Here is a 14192-nt window from a genome sequence, read left to right on the forward strand (position 1 = left end):
GCAGTAATAGTACACAAGCGGTGAGCCAGGAATGTGACAGACAGGCGAGAGAGAATGATCAGGAGAGAGGGAGGAAGGAGAGGGATGGATAATAAAAGAGAGGGGAAAGAGGGAGGATGAAGAAGAGAAACAGCCTGTGGATAGATAGACCCTTAAACACAATGGAAATGTATGGAAATGCACTTTGCCTTTGGCTACAGAGAGAGAGAAGAGAGGTGGAGAGAGAGAAGCATCAAGGTCATCACCGCTATCATGCCTCATCCAATAGAAGCTCTCTCTCTCTCTACTTGTGTGACATCATCCTCTGCTGGGGACAGTGTACATTGCAGGCTTTGTTAATCTTCATCCTCCACACCTTTTGAACATGGTTCACTGTCATGGCAGTATGCACTGCCGAACGTGACTGTGTGTGTGTGTGTGTGTGTGTGTGTGTGTGTGTGTGTGTGTGTGTGTGTGTGTGTGTGTGTGTGCGTATGTGTGCGTGTGTGTGCGTGTGTGTGTGTGTGCGTGTGTGTGCGTGTGTGTGTGTGCGTGTGTGTGTGTGTGTGCGTGCATGTGTGTGCGTGTGCGTGTGCGTGTGTGTGTGTGTGTGTGTGTGTGTGTGTATATGTAACTCTAACCATGTCCTCTCTCTCAGTGTCTGTACGGATGTTACGTCCACTCCTCCATCATCCCTACCTTCCATCGCAGATGCTATTGGCTGCTCCAGGTAAGCCCCTCCCACATCAGCCATACAACCACTATCCTAATAAATTGCACTCTTTATAACCTCAATGGCTTTAGACTGTTGTGAAACTGGAGCTTGCTAACACTAGGGGCACGTGAAGGTAATGTATTTGAATTGGATCTGACACTGATCCAATGTGCACTTATCATGAGTCGACTGTACTCATCCTGAATGGAAAGAGAATGCCCAGAGGCAGCAACATGGCGGCCAGATCTTATGCCTGAATTGAATTAATAGCTGAAATGTCAACAAAGTTGAGCTCCCAGAATGAGCCTGGTTGGTTTTGGCATCTCTGTCTAGATGTATTACTGTAACTGACTGACCTAGCCAGACTCCACTGGGCTGGAAGAGTAGAGGCGTACACCCTGGCTGGCTTTTTCAAGGAAATACCCAGAGTGGGTGAGTCATTACAACTGAGGGAGTTTAGACTAATGGCACAGTGACACTCTGACATACACACTCTGACACACACATACACACACATTGCTCTCCCTTTAGTATAGTAATATATAGTAATAGAATAATATTTATAAACTGGGTGGTTCAAGCCCTGAATGCTGATTGACTGACAGCCATGGTATATCAGACCGTATACCACGGGTATGACAAAACATTACTGCTCTAATTATGTTGGTAACCAGTTTATAATAGCAGTAAGGCACCTCTGGGGTTTGTGGTATGCAGCCAATATACCACGGCTAAGGGATCTATCCAGGCACTCCGTGTTGCGACTAAGAACACCCATTAACATATACCACACCCCCTCTGGCCTTATTACTTAAACATCCCATTTAGCAGACACTTCTATCCAAAACGACTTACAGTCATGCGTGCTTACATTTTATGTATGGGTGGCCCAGCAGGAATCAAACCCACAACCCTTGACGTTGCAAGCTCCATGCTCTACCGACTGAGCCACACAGGACCACGCATAGGAATGTTATTTATTCATAGAGATGTTTGACTCACTCTGCTGCTCATATGAGGGACAGACAGAGGGCCCCATTCAACCTGACACACACACACACACACACACACACACACACACAGGAACACACACACACACATACCTCACTCTGCTGCTCATATGAGGGACAGACAGAGGGCCCCATTCAACCTGACACACACGCGCACACACACACACACACACACACACACACAGGAACACATACACACACATACCTCACCCTGCTGCTCATGTGAAAGACAGGCAACATGATGGGTCTTTAACCATGCCTGTGCAGGCACACACACAGACACACACTCAAGGATGCATCCATCCACACACATGCATACTCCCTACTCACTCAGCAGGGTTTGAACCTTAACCGTGTGTGTGCTGAATCTTTCATACACTCCTAGAGCCAGAGCTGAGTGAGCAGTAGTACATTATTATGGGGGTTCAAACACACACACACACACACACACACACACACACACAGCGGGGTTGAGATGTTTAAACTTTTATGAGATGACAGGTGAGAATCTCTCCTCTGACACGTAATGCCTGACCTATTTGACCTCCACTTTCCTTTTCCTTTACTCCCTTGCTTCCTCTCTCCTCCCCCACCTTTCCTTACCTCTCCTCCCCCACCTTTCCTCACCTCCCTTCACCCACCGTCTCCTCTGACCTTCACATGTACCTCTCCACACTGACTCTCTCTCTCCTGCTCTCTTCTTTCTTTCTCTCTCTCACTCACATCCTCTCTCAGGGGAACATCGGTTTCACCATCTTTAGCATTGCTGATATTTATATTCAGTAGTGAAACCCCAGGTTGTCTGGTATTACGGGGTTGCTGTCTATGGGGAGTTTGTGTTCATGCTTTATGCAATTTTTTGCTACCAGTGTCATCTGGCTGAATGAATGATTCACATTGACATATTGAACTGTGCCAATAAAGATCAATTGAAAATGTGAATTCCTCTCTCTCCCCTTTTCACCAATTCTCTTCTCACCTCTATGTTTCTTTGTCTCACCTCTCTGTACATTATCTGAATTGTGCCCATAAAGGTTTTCTAAAAATATAATATGAATCTCTCCCTCTCTGTGTAGAACCCAGACATTGTGTTGGTGCACTACCTGAACGTGCCAGCGGTGGACGACAGTGGGAAGCCATGTGGGCCTGTCCTCTGTTCCATCAACACAGACAGGAAGGAGTGGGCCAAGTGGAGCAAGGAGGAGCTCATTGGACAGCTCAAACCCATGTGTGAGTCACCTTTAACCCCTGACCTCTAACCCCTTTAAAACCGCATCTCCTCGCCTTGTTCTCCTTTCCCTCTCCTCTTTAGTTGAGGTTTAAGTTCCTGACATCAGACAGCAGAGTGAAACAGTCCTAACAGACTAGATAGAACGTGCAAAGATCCCCATCTATCAGGATAAGGGAACAATGTCCATTTTACACATCACATATCTGTATCTGTCTTCATCCAATTTAATAAACCCTTGATAACTTATTTGTTATTCAGTGACATTCAGTTATCTATAATATGAGTTGTCATGGTGATAAGAGATCTGTTAGTGTAGTTCTGAATCTGCATCCAAATCTACATCACTATTCCACCCTCCTGTGTCCTCTAAGGCAGTTTGACTTTAGCAGAACACTGCTGCTCAGTGGCCATCAAAGAGACTGCAGGCTGAGAAACTGTGTGTGTGTGTGTGTGTGTGTGTGTGTGTGTGTGTGTGTGTGTGTGTGTGTGTGTGTGTATATGTGTGTGTGTGTGTGTGTGTGTGTGTGTGTGTGTGTGTGTGTGTGTGTGTGTGTGTGTGTGTGTGTGTGTGTGTGTGTGTGTGTGTGTGTGTGTGTGTGTGTGTGTGTGTGTGTGTGTGTGTGTGTGTGTGTGTGTGTAAAGCCTGACCGTCTGTCCTCAGACACAGGGGGGTGAAGAGCGTCTGCCCAAAATACCCTGCATGGATTATTCATGAGTGAGATAGAGCTGTGGTTTGGCCCACAAACCCAGAGGACTGCTTACGCTGGGTACAGCTCTGTCTGTGTTGAGTTGCATTTTTATGCACCCAACAGCCTTGGATTTCATTGTCAATCAGTTTCTACTGTTGATGTGTCTGCTTAATTAATAATTTCTGTTCAGGCAATGCTGGCCGTTGAGTTTTGAAATGAACTGACAATGGACCGAAATGTTTAAAAATACAAATTCTTTAATCAGTAATTTCAAGGTTGGTGTGGTTGACAGCAGTCTCTTCACTGTGTCCAGCCCACTAAACAATCACTAAAACAACTGGTAGAACTAGACAGTCAGGGAGCATTTAAAGACAATATTTTGCGGCTTATGACGACAAGCCAATATACACAATTTGCATCGCGGCTCTCCAGACCTTGAGGAGCGGCAGGTAGCTTAGTGGGTAAGAGCGTTGTGCCAGTAACCGAAAGGTCGCTGGTTCTAATCCCCGAGCCGACTAGGTGAAAAATCTGTCGATGTGCCCTTAAGCAAGGCACTTAACCCTAATTGCTCCTGTAAGTCGCTCTGGATAAGAGTGTCTGCTAAATGACTGAAAAGAGAAAATGTGGCCCCCGGCCCTTGGGCAAAATCAGTCTTTTATCAATTCAGTATGTAGTTCACACTTTGAACACATGGTGTCACCCTCACACTGTGTAGCATTTAGCGCTTCCTCAAGGTCTCGGGGGCATTCGAGAGATCTTACGAAGTGTTTATTGTCAAGTAAACTAGAAGAAGATATTCAACTTGAGTGTTAAAACTAATTTAATTATCTGAAATTGACAGGTGGTTATGTCCAAACTATCTGATCAGTACTGGATCACAAGTGACAAACAGCTGTCTCTGTATTCGTGTGCTGTGAATTGTAAGTTGTATGTGACAGTTGATAAACGATGTAGTGTATAATAGTGGTATATATCCCTCTCCGTATCTCTGTCCTCTCTCTCTCTCTCTGTCTCTAACTCTGTCTCCCTCTCTGTCTTTCTCTCTCTCTATCTCTCTCTGTCTCTAACTCCGTCTCCCTCTCTGTCTTTCTCTCTCAGGTGCTGGGAGTAGCCTGCACCAGAAGTGCTCCACAGCCAAACACCGCATCATCTCTCCCAAAGTAGAAGCAAAGGCAGGAGCAGGGGCTGGGTCAGGGGCTGGGTCAGGAACTGGGTCAGGGGCTGGCACTGGGTCAGGGGCTGGGTCAGGGGCTGGGTCAGGGGCTGGCACTGGGACTGGGTCAGGAGCTGGGTCAGGAGCTGGGTCAGGGGCTGGGTCAGGGGCTGGCACTGGGACTGGGTCAGGAGCTGGGTCAGGAGCTGGGTCAGGGGCTGGGTCAGGAACTGGGTCAGGGGCTGGGTCAGGGGCTGGGTCAGGAGCTGGGTCAGGAACTGGGTCAGGGGCTGGGTCAGGGGCTGGGTCAGGGGCTGGGTCAGGAACTGGGTCAGGGGCTGGGTCAGGGGCTGGGTCAGGAGCTGGGTCAGGAACTGGGTCAGGGGCTGGGTCAGGGGCTGGGTCAGGAGCTGGGTCAGGGGCTGGCACTGGGACTGGGACTGGGACTGGGTCAGGGGCTGGGTCAGGGGCTGTGTCAGGGGCTGGGAAAGGGGTAGGGACAGGCGCAGTGTCAGAGGTGCAAAACAGTGATGTGTCCGAGGGGCAGACAGAGCCCATTCCTGGAGTGGGGGCTAGGAGCAAAGGGGGGGATGAGAGGAAGAACGGCAGGCTGCCCAAATCCTCCCTGCTTCCCCAGAGCAGCATGGAAGTCTCCTCCACGTCCACCAATCAGGTGGAGGTTCCTGACACCACACAGAGCTCTCCACTGTCAATCACCAGCGACATGACTGCCGACAGTCCCGCCTTCAGCCTGGCCAGCAGCCTATCACAGAGCTCCGCTGCTGTGTTCATGTCCGAGGTTGCCACGGTAACAGGGGATTCTGTGTACACCGCAGAACATGCCCACCTGATTGGCTCCACCCATGGCGCCACCACCGCTGGGATTCTAGTGGCTGTGGCCCCGGACACCCAACGCTTTGCATTCCCTAGGGGGGTGGGGTTAGGAGAAGAAGGAGGGGAGTTGGTCCTCTCAAACAGTCTGGACTCTGGAGGTTCTGGAGTCAACCTTCCTGAGACCAGCATGAACTTTGACCCGGACTGCTTCCTGAACAACCCCAAGCAGGGCCAGACATACGGGGGAGGAGGGGGGAAGGCCGAGGGAGGTAGCTGTAATGGTGAAGGGGGGCTCCGCTGCTCTCAACAGTCACTAACGGCTAATGGCTATGTCTTCAATGCAGAGCTCGTAAACAACATCAAGACTGAGGACACGCCCTTGGAGCAGCCGCTGGCCAATCAGAGCGGATACACTGGTGAGGGAGCGGGCCTGAGCCCCAGCACCACACTGGAGCAGATGGACTTCAGCGCTGTGATGTCATCAGCCTGCGCTCAGAGTTTAGCACAGCAGATACATCAACAATCCCCTAGTCTCTTCCTGCAGACCTCCCCCCAGAACCCCCTCGACCAGCCCACCCAGCCCCAGCCCCAGATCAGTGTCTCCGAGACAGGCCAGGAATCAGGCGAGACCCAGACTTATCTGGGCCTTCCTACAATACCACAGACTGACTCTCCAGGCAACAACCGAGACCCTCACACACACCTCCACCAACCCTCCCCAGACCAACATGGCCACAGTGAGGGAAGTGGGAAAGGGGGTCTGGAGAAGAGCAAAGACCGGCTTAGCATCAGGGGGTCTGGGAAGGTGGGGATACCAGAGAAAGAGCCACAGAAGAGGGCTGAGTTACCACTCAAGCCTGTGGAAGAGCATGAGGCCTACAGAAACAACACTAGTGTTGGGGGAGGTGGAGAGCACTACCTACAGCCAACAATCAATATTGGGGGAGTAGAGGGAGGACAAGAAGGAGGAGGAGAGAACAATATTTTCTGTAACGGGGTCAGGGATGTAGGAGTTAACAGCTCAGTGGTAGACAGTCCTCAATCTGTAGCTGGAGCAGCCATTGAGGGGGGGTTGTACAGCTCTACTCTTCCCCAGCCGGGTGTAGGGGAGGCTGGGGGAGCTGAGGGGGCAGGCGGGGGCATCAGCCTGGAAGGCTTCGAGGCATCGTTTGGGAACCAGTTCTCTGACCTCATCAATGACTTCATCTCTGTAGAGGGGGGTGTGGGGGGGGTGGTGGTCGGGACAGGGGGCAGTGCCCTTTACACCCCTGCTCTGATGCCCCAGGAAGGAGTTAGAGAGGGCCAGGGGGCGGGAACAGCTCCCATTCAGGGTTCAGAGGTGGAGCAGGAAACTCTGGGATTGCTGCCAGAGACGGGGAGGCTGTTAAGGGTGACTGACTACTCCCCCGAGTGGTCTTACCCAGAGGTGAGTCACTAGTGCCTAACCCTTAACCTCTGACCCCTAACCTCTCAAAGCCCTACTTCCTATTCCGTAGCTTTTGAATGGATATATCTATCACCCAAAGTAACTTATCTTATGGACCAACTTAGACATAGAAAGTAGTGTATAGATTATACTAGTATACCTGAACTGTCAACAACTGTCCCCTCAAGCATATAACTCATAAGGCCAGCGTGTCTCTCTTTACACAGTAAGAGTCTGACGTAGATCCTCTGAGCCATTAATGACCTGAACACACACACACACACACACACACACACACACACACACACTGTATGTGGCTCAGCTTTGACATCAGTGCCCAGTGGAAAGGGTGTAAGGTTTAGACTGAGACTATGGAGACGTTAAGAAAGAGAACATACAGAATGGCATCATCCCCTTGGACGCTTTGACACACACACACACACACGCACACACACACACACACACACACACACACAGACACACAAAATCCCTGCATGTGTGTAAGCCTGTGTCTCTGTGTTTCAGGGTGGGGTGAAGGTATTGATAACAGGTCCCTGGCTGGAGGCCAGCAGTGAGTACAGCTGTCTGTTTGACCACATCAGTGTACCAGCTGCTCTCATACAGCCAGGAGTACTGCGCTGCTACTGCCCAGGTAACACACACACACACACATACATGCATGCACTCAGCTATCTACTTTCTCATGCACACATTGCTAATCCCAACCCCTGTGTGTGTGTGTGTGTGTGTGTGTGTGTGTGTGTGTGTGTGTGTGTGTGTGTGTGTGTGTGTGTGTGTGTGTGTGTGTGTGTGTGTGTGTGTGTGTGTGTGTGTGTGTGTGTGTGTGTGTGTGTGTGTGTGTGTGTCTTAGCCCATGACACAGGTCTGGTGATGCTGCAGGTTGCTATGGGTGGCGATGTGATATCTTCCTCTGTAGTGTTTGAGTATAAAGCTAGAGACTTGCCCACCCTGCCCTCCTCACAACACGACTGGTTGTCCCTGGATGGTGAGTCACCGTGTGTGTGTGTGTGCAAGCCTGCCTGTCTATGACAGATGTTATGATGTCTTATGTAGCTGTGATGAAGGCTTCATTAATGTATACATAGGGATGGGGGGGAGTGGGGCTATGATAAAGCGTTACCGAATAATCTTCTCAGATGCTAGTACAAAAGGTGAAACAGAGTGTACAGACAATTTATTGTTTTAAATGTATGAAAATATCTCTCTACATATTTGGGTTCCTGCATTTTGTTTCTGATCATGCCTTCCAATATGTTTAATGGGAGATTCCTCCATATTGTCTGGGGCCTGGATTTGCTAAGGGCTAGGGGCCATGGATATGAGCCAGAAATATATGGACAAGCGGTTGTTTTGGGAACAGATAACACTTACTCAGAGAGAGAATGTTGTAGGAGAGTGTCAAATCAAATCAAATTCAATTTGTCACATGCATTGAATACAACAGGTGTAGACCTTACTGTTAAATGCTTACTTACGAGCTCTTAACCAACAATGCAGAGTTTTTTAAAAGTAAGTAAGACAAATTTGCTAAATAAACTACAGGAAAAATAGTAACACAATAACAATAACAAGGCTATACAGTGAGGGAAAAAAGTAGTTGATCCCCTGCTGATTTTGTACGTTTGCCCACTGACAAAGACATTATCAGTCTATAATTTTAATAGTAGGTTTATTTGAACAGTGAGAGACAGAATAACAACAAAAAAATCCAGAAAAACGCATGTCAAAAATGTTATAAATTGATTTGCATTTTAATGAGGGAAATAAGTATTTGACCCCCTCTCAATCAGAAAGATTTCTGGCTCCCAGGTGTCTTTTATACAGGTAACGAGCTGAGATTAGGAGCACACTCTTAAAGGGAGTGCTCCTAATCTCAGTTTGTTACCTGTATAAAAGACACCTGTCCACAGAAGCAATCAATCAATCAGATTCCAAACTCTCCACCATGGCCAAGACCAAAGAGCTCTCCAAGGATGTCAGGGACAAGATTGTAGACCTACACAAGGCTGGAATGGGCTACAAGACCATCGCCAAGCAGCTTGGTGAGAAGGTGACAACAGTTGGTGCGATTATTCGCAAATGGAAGAAACACAAAATAACTGTCAATCTCCCTCGGCCTGGGGCTCCATGCAAGATCTCACCTCGTGGAGTTGCTATGATCATAAGAACGGTGAGGAATCAGCCCAGAACTACACGGGAGGATCTTGTCAATGATCTCAAGGCAGCTGGGACCATAGTCACCAAGAAAAGAATTGGTAACACACTACGCCGTGAAGGACTGAAATCCTGCAGCGCCCGCAAGGTCCCCCTGCTCAAGAAAGCACATATACAGGGCCGTCTGAAGTTTGCCATTGAACATCTGAATGGTTCAGAGGAGAACTGGGTGAAAGTGTTTTGGTCAGATGAGACCAAAATTGAGCTCTTTGGCATCAACTCAACTCGCCGTGTTTGGAGGAGGAGGAATGCTGCCTATGACCCCAAGAACACCATTCCCACCGTCAAACATGGAGGTGGAAACATTATGCTTTGGGGGTGTTTTTCTGCTAAGGGGACAGGACAACTTCACCGCATCAAAGGTACGATGAACGGGGCCATGTACCGTCAAATCTTGGGTGAGAACCTCCTTCCCTCAGCCAGGGCATTGAAAATGGGTCGTGGACGGCTATTCCAGCATGACAATGACCCAAAACACACGGCCAAGGCAACAAAGGAGTGGCTCAAGAAGAAGCACATTAAGATCCTGGAGTGGCCTAGCCAATCTCCAGACCTTAATCCCATAGAAAATCTGTGGAGGGAGCTGAAGGTTCGAGTTGCCAAACGTCAGCCTCGAAACCTTAATGACTTGGAGAAGATCTGCAAAGAGGAGTGGGACAAAATCCCTCCTGAGATGTGTGCAAACCTGGTGGCCAACTACAAGAAACGTCTGACCTCTGTGATTTCCAACAAGGGTTTTGCCACCAAGTACTAAGTCATGTTTTGCAGAGGGGTCAAATACTTATTTCCCTCATTAAAATGCAAATCAATTTATAACATTTTTGACATGTGCTTTTCTGGATTTTGTTGTTGTTATTCTGTCTCTCACTGTTCAAATAAACCTACCATTAAAATTATAGACTGATCATTTCTTTGTCAGTGGGCAAACGTACAAAATCAGCAGGGGGATCAAATACTTTTTTCCCTCACTGTATACAAGCGGTACTGGTACTGAGTCAATGTGCAGGGGTATGAGGTAGTTGAGGTAATTGAGCTAATATGTACATGTAGGTGGGGGTAACGTGACTATGCATAGATAATAAACAGAGAGTAGCAGCAGCATGTGTGAAAAGTGTGAAGGAATGTGAATGTATGTATGTGTGTGTGTGTGTGTGTGTGTGTGTGTGTGTGTGTGTGTGTGTGTGTGTATGTATGTGTGTGTGTGTGTGTGTGTGTGTGTGTGTGTGTGTGTGTGTGTGTGTGTGTGTGTGTTGGAGTGTCAGTGTAGTATGCGTGGGTGTGTGGTTAGAGTCCAGTAAGTGTACATTGTGAAACGTTGAGGCCCATTTCAGCACCACGGACAGCACCACTCATCTAGAGCCACTATGGCTGAGAACATTTGATAATTTTCCAAAAGGCCATACATTTTACCACTGTGTCTGATGGGACTTGTTTACTCAAGGCTGAATATGTTTAATACTGCAGCCTCCAGGGAACCTTTGTGTGGGGAATAACATAGCCTGTTTATAATGTGAACTGAAATGAGGTTTTTCTACACCTGTTGGTCAGAGGCTTAAGGCTCTGGCTTGATGGGATTTCTGTGTGTTTTGTTGTTTTTCGCCGTGTACAACATGAAGACAAATCTTAACAATTCTTGAATGGCAATAATATTTTCTGACTCTAAGAACCTCTAAGGGTTCAATTGTGTTCAGTGTTTCCAAAATGTTCCTCTTGCACAAAACATTCACTCTTGTGAGTGCTTGCAAAAAATAGTCTGTGCAACAAGGTGCTGTAATCCTTCCATGCCTGTAGTTCAGGGGCGTGTGTGTTTCACCTCGTTCGCTCCAGTCTATGTGATAGATACGCTAAGTGGCATGAGAGAGAGAGAGAGAGAGAGAGAGAGAGAGAGAGAGAGAGAGAGAGAGAGAGAGAGAGAGAGAGAGAGAGAGAGAGAGAGAGAGAGAGAGAGAGAGAGAGAGAGAGAGAGAGAGAGAGAGAGAGAGAGAGAGAGAGAGAGAGAGAGAGAGAGAGAGAGAGAGAGAGAGAGAGAGAGAGAGAGAGAGAGAGAGAGAGAGAGAGAGAGAGAGAGAGAGAGAGAGAGAGAGAGAGAGAGAGAGAGAGAGAGAGAGAGAGTGAGAGTGGGAAGAGAGAGGGAGAGAACAGCGACAGTGCGGCAATGGGTCTACAGAAAGACGCACTGCTGTGGTCCACATAAAGAGAATATTCGCTCAATGTTTTGATGCTTTTATAGTTTTAATGCAGCTAAATGTCGACCGTAGTGGGTCTTCGTCAGGTTCCGCTCACATACACAAAGCGGAATAGGAGAGATAACCCTTTTAGAGTGCTGGAGCTGGGATGAATAGCAGTAATTTGTGCATAGCCGCTCCCAGCATAATCTCGACCAGACCAGAGAAGGAGAGGCGTAATATGGTCACCCCATATTAGGCTGGTTCAGGCAGGTTTCCTTAAACTACCAAAATTGTAGAATGCACCAGACATTAAATAGCCATAATGGTAAAGTAGGCCTACGGCTTTCCCCCAGGAATATTTGCATTGTAGCCTACTCACGCCTCCGAGAATTCACTCGAACCTCTCCGTTCTGTGCCTTTGTTTGAAAAGCGATCAGACTATTCTACTGTGTCTGACTCCTGTGATTCAGTGTTCTTTCTCCCATTGATGATGACCGAGACACCCGTAGCTCGCGGACCTCCCCGTGGTTAGATTTAAACAGTGGCGTCTGTTTCCCTGCCGCGAGAGGAGAATTCACGTCTGCTCTGTTTACGCACCTATCACGGTTTTAAGGGAGAGAAACGGCGCGAAATGGGGAGGGGAGGGTAGACTCTCTCTCTCGATTCTTCCACTTTGTTATATTGTGGTTGCATGGTAGCGAGCGTTGCACACGTCAAACTAAAGAAGACTATAAAACACGATAAGGACAAAGAGAGCGTCAGAGAGACACTATTTGAGGTTTCCGGTTAGTAGCAATATCTATTCTGTTAAAACGAGATAGAAAAACACAAAATGGACTTGTAGCTGTTGTCGGTGTTTTGTGCATTTACCTCAGAATGGGTGTTTGAGAGAACGAAAGAGGCAGAGATAGGCTCGGAGGTGGCGCTATTTAGAGGATATATGTTGATCCTATTATTCACTTTAGCTATCTGACGATCTGTGTGGTGTTGATAGTAGGCTATATGTCCAGCCTCTGCATGCTCGCATCATCTCGAAACTCCTTAGTTATGTGTGTTTACATTGCTTTTGTCATTGCCGGTGATTAAAGCTCATAGCCAACACAGTCCAGGTCAAACTCCCTCATCACGAGGCACAGGTATTAAAACGTGTGTAAATGGCTAATCTAAACCCTGTATATTCTGTTCTGTAAATTGGCTGGTAGCACAATGACTAACAAGTGTGCTGTGAAAGGGCTGCTTCTCTCGCGCGCGCTCTCTCTCGCTCTCGTCTGAAGTCAACAAAGGACTTTTAATAAGTCACTGTGTCTGACACGATCTCTACAAGGTCCGTGTAGCTCATATGCTATTTAATAGGTTCTGTAGGCGTTTGGGGACTTTTGTGTTGTCGTTCTGTAGCCTAGCCTAGCCTATTCACTTTTCGCAAAGACATAGGCCTACATTTAGGGCAATAAACTGCATTAAGTTGCCACGTTGTCTATTGTAACTTGTAAACTAAGTGAGGAGTAGCCTATGAGCCGGTCTGTAAGAAGTCAAAGTTGCATGAAGAGCGCTCCCTCATTCTGATTTCAGCACCTTGAGAGGTGGACAGCGCCACAAGTTTTAGGCTAGCTGTCGTTTGTGCTGAAAGCCTGCCGCAAATCATTTCCTAATGTGACATTTCACCATTGTAAAAAAACAACAACCGTTTTTACACTGGTTACCTTAACAAATATATAACAATTTAACAAATCCCAAGTCTGAGAGGCGGGAATGGGGGCAGAAAGTGGGTCAAAGCTCAGAACAGAACAGAACGGAACAGTTCTGGAGTTCCAACGGTTCCTGGAAAGCAAGCTTTTCTCGAATTAAACTATCCGGAGACTGAAAAAAAACAAAAGCATAATTGGAACAAGCTGGGCATCAGCAGTGGTCATGTCTCTACCGGCAAGGACTGTGTCTGCCTTGGGCCATTGATGAGCAGCGTTTGTGACTGGATGTGCCCCTGGTGACCTCAGATGGGAGGAAGGGGATGTATGGGGCAGACTGACAGGCTCTGAGTATGAGGACAGTGACCATCACACACATACTAACATACTGTATCTGGTGAGCAAAACAAACATGTTTGGAGACTGAGACACACAAGTCTGTAGATACACACACGCAGAGAAGAACACACACACACACACACACAGTTGCAGAGTCAAAAAGGGGAGGATGTGAGTCAGTGTGTATTTCCTGATTCCTCTGTGTTTGGTGAGGGACCAGGGCCCCACATGCAGCAGACTGATGCAACACACACACAGATGGGAGAAATCCAGACAGACCAGCCTAGAGATAGAACAAACACTTTTCTAAATTCAAAATGTTCTTCTGTCCACCCAATGTGTTGGAATAACCAGCTGGTATTGAACCCAAGATGTCTGGGTGACTACAGACCATGTTAGCCCACTGAGCCAAAGGCATTTGTTTGGTAAAGCTAACAACATGTTGAGTTTGTTTTTCTGTTCATTCAGATAAACTCTCTGTCATGCGTAGCTGGTAGCCTATGCTCCATTCTGATTGGCTGTAGTAGTTGTGTTAAAGGGGAGGAGCTCTTATGTCACAGTTGTCATCCCGCCCCCTTCTCCTCCTCCTCCTCCTCCGGAGAGAGAGAGAGCCCACAAAATGAAGTGGAAACTGAGCTGCACTTCCTAACCTCCTGCCAAATGTATGACCATATTAGAGACACATATTTCCCTCAGATTACAGCGATCCACAAAGAATTAGAAAACAAACC

General features: G+C 47.7%; 1 protein-coding gene across 1 annotated transcript in view; it reads left to right on the forward strand.

The window, feature by feature from the left end:
- LOC121574625 (calmodulin-binding transcription activator 1-like) overlaps positions 1–14192 on the forward strand; it is an 84391-nt gene that overhangs the window by 57481 nt on the left and 12718 nt on the right. The window contains exons 6-10 of the mRNA XM_045223220.1: positions 638–709; positions 2781–2934; positions 4723–7037; positions 7563–7689; positions 7909–8043. Coding sequence (XP_045079155.1) covers positions 638–709; positions 2781–2934; positions 4723–7037; positions 7563–7689; positions 7909–8043 — 2803 coding nt within the window. The remainder of the gene's footprint in view (positions 1–637; positions 710–2780; positions 2935–4722; positions 7038–7562; positions 7690–7908; positions 8044–14192) is intronic.

The sequence above is a fragment of the Coregonus clupeaformis genome, chromosome 10, assembly GCF_020615455.1.
Source record: "Coregonus clupeaformis isolate EN_2021a chromosome 10, ASM2061545v1, whole genome shotgun sequence".
Lineage (NCBI taxonomy): Eukaryota > Metazoa > Chordata > Actinopteri > Salmoniformes > Salmonidae > Coregonus > Coregonus clupeaformis.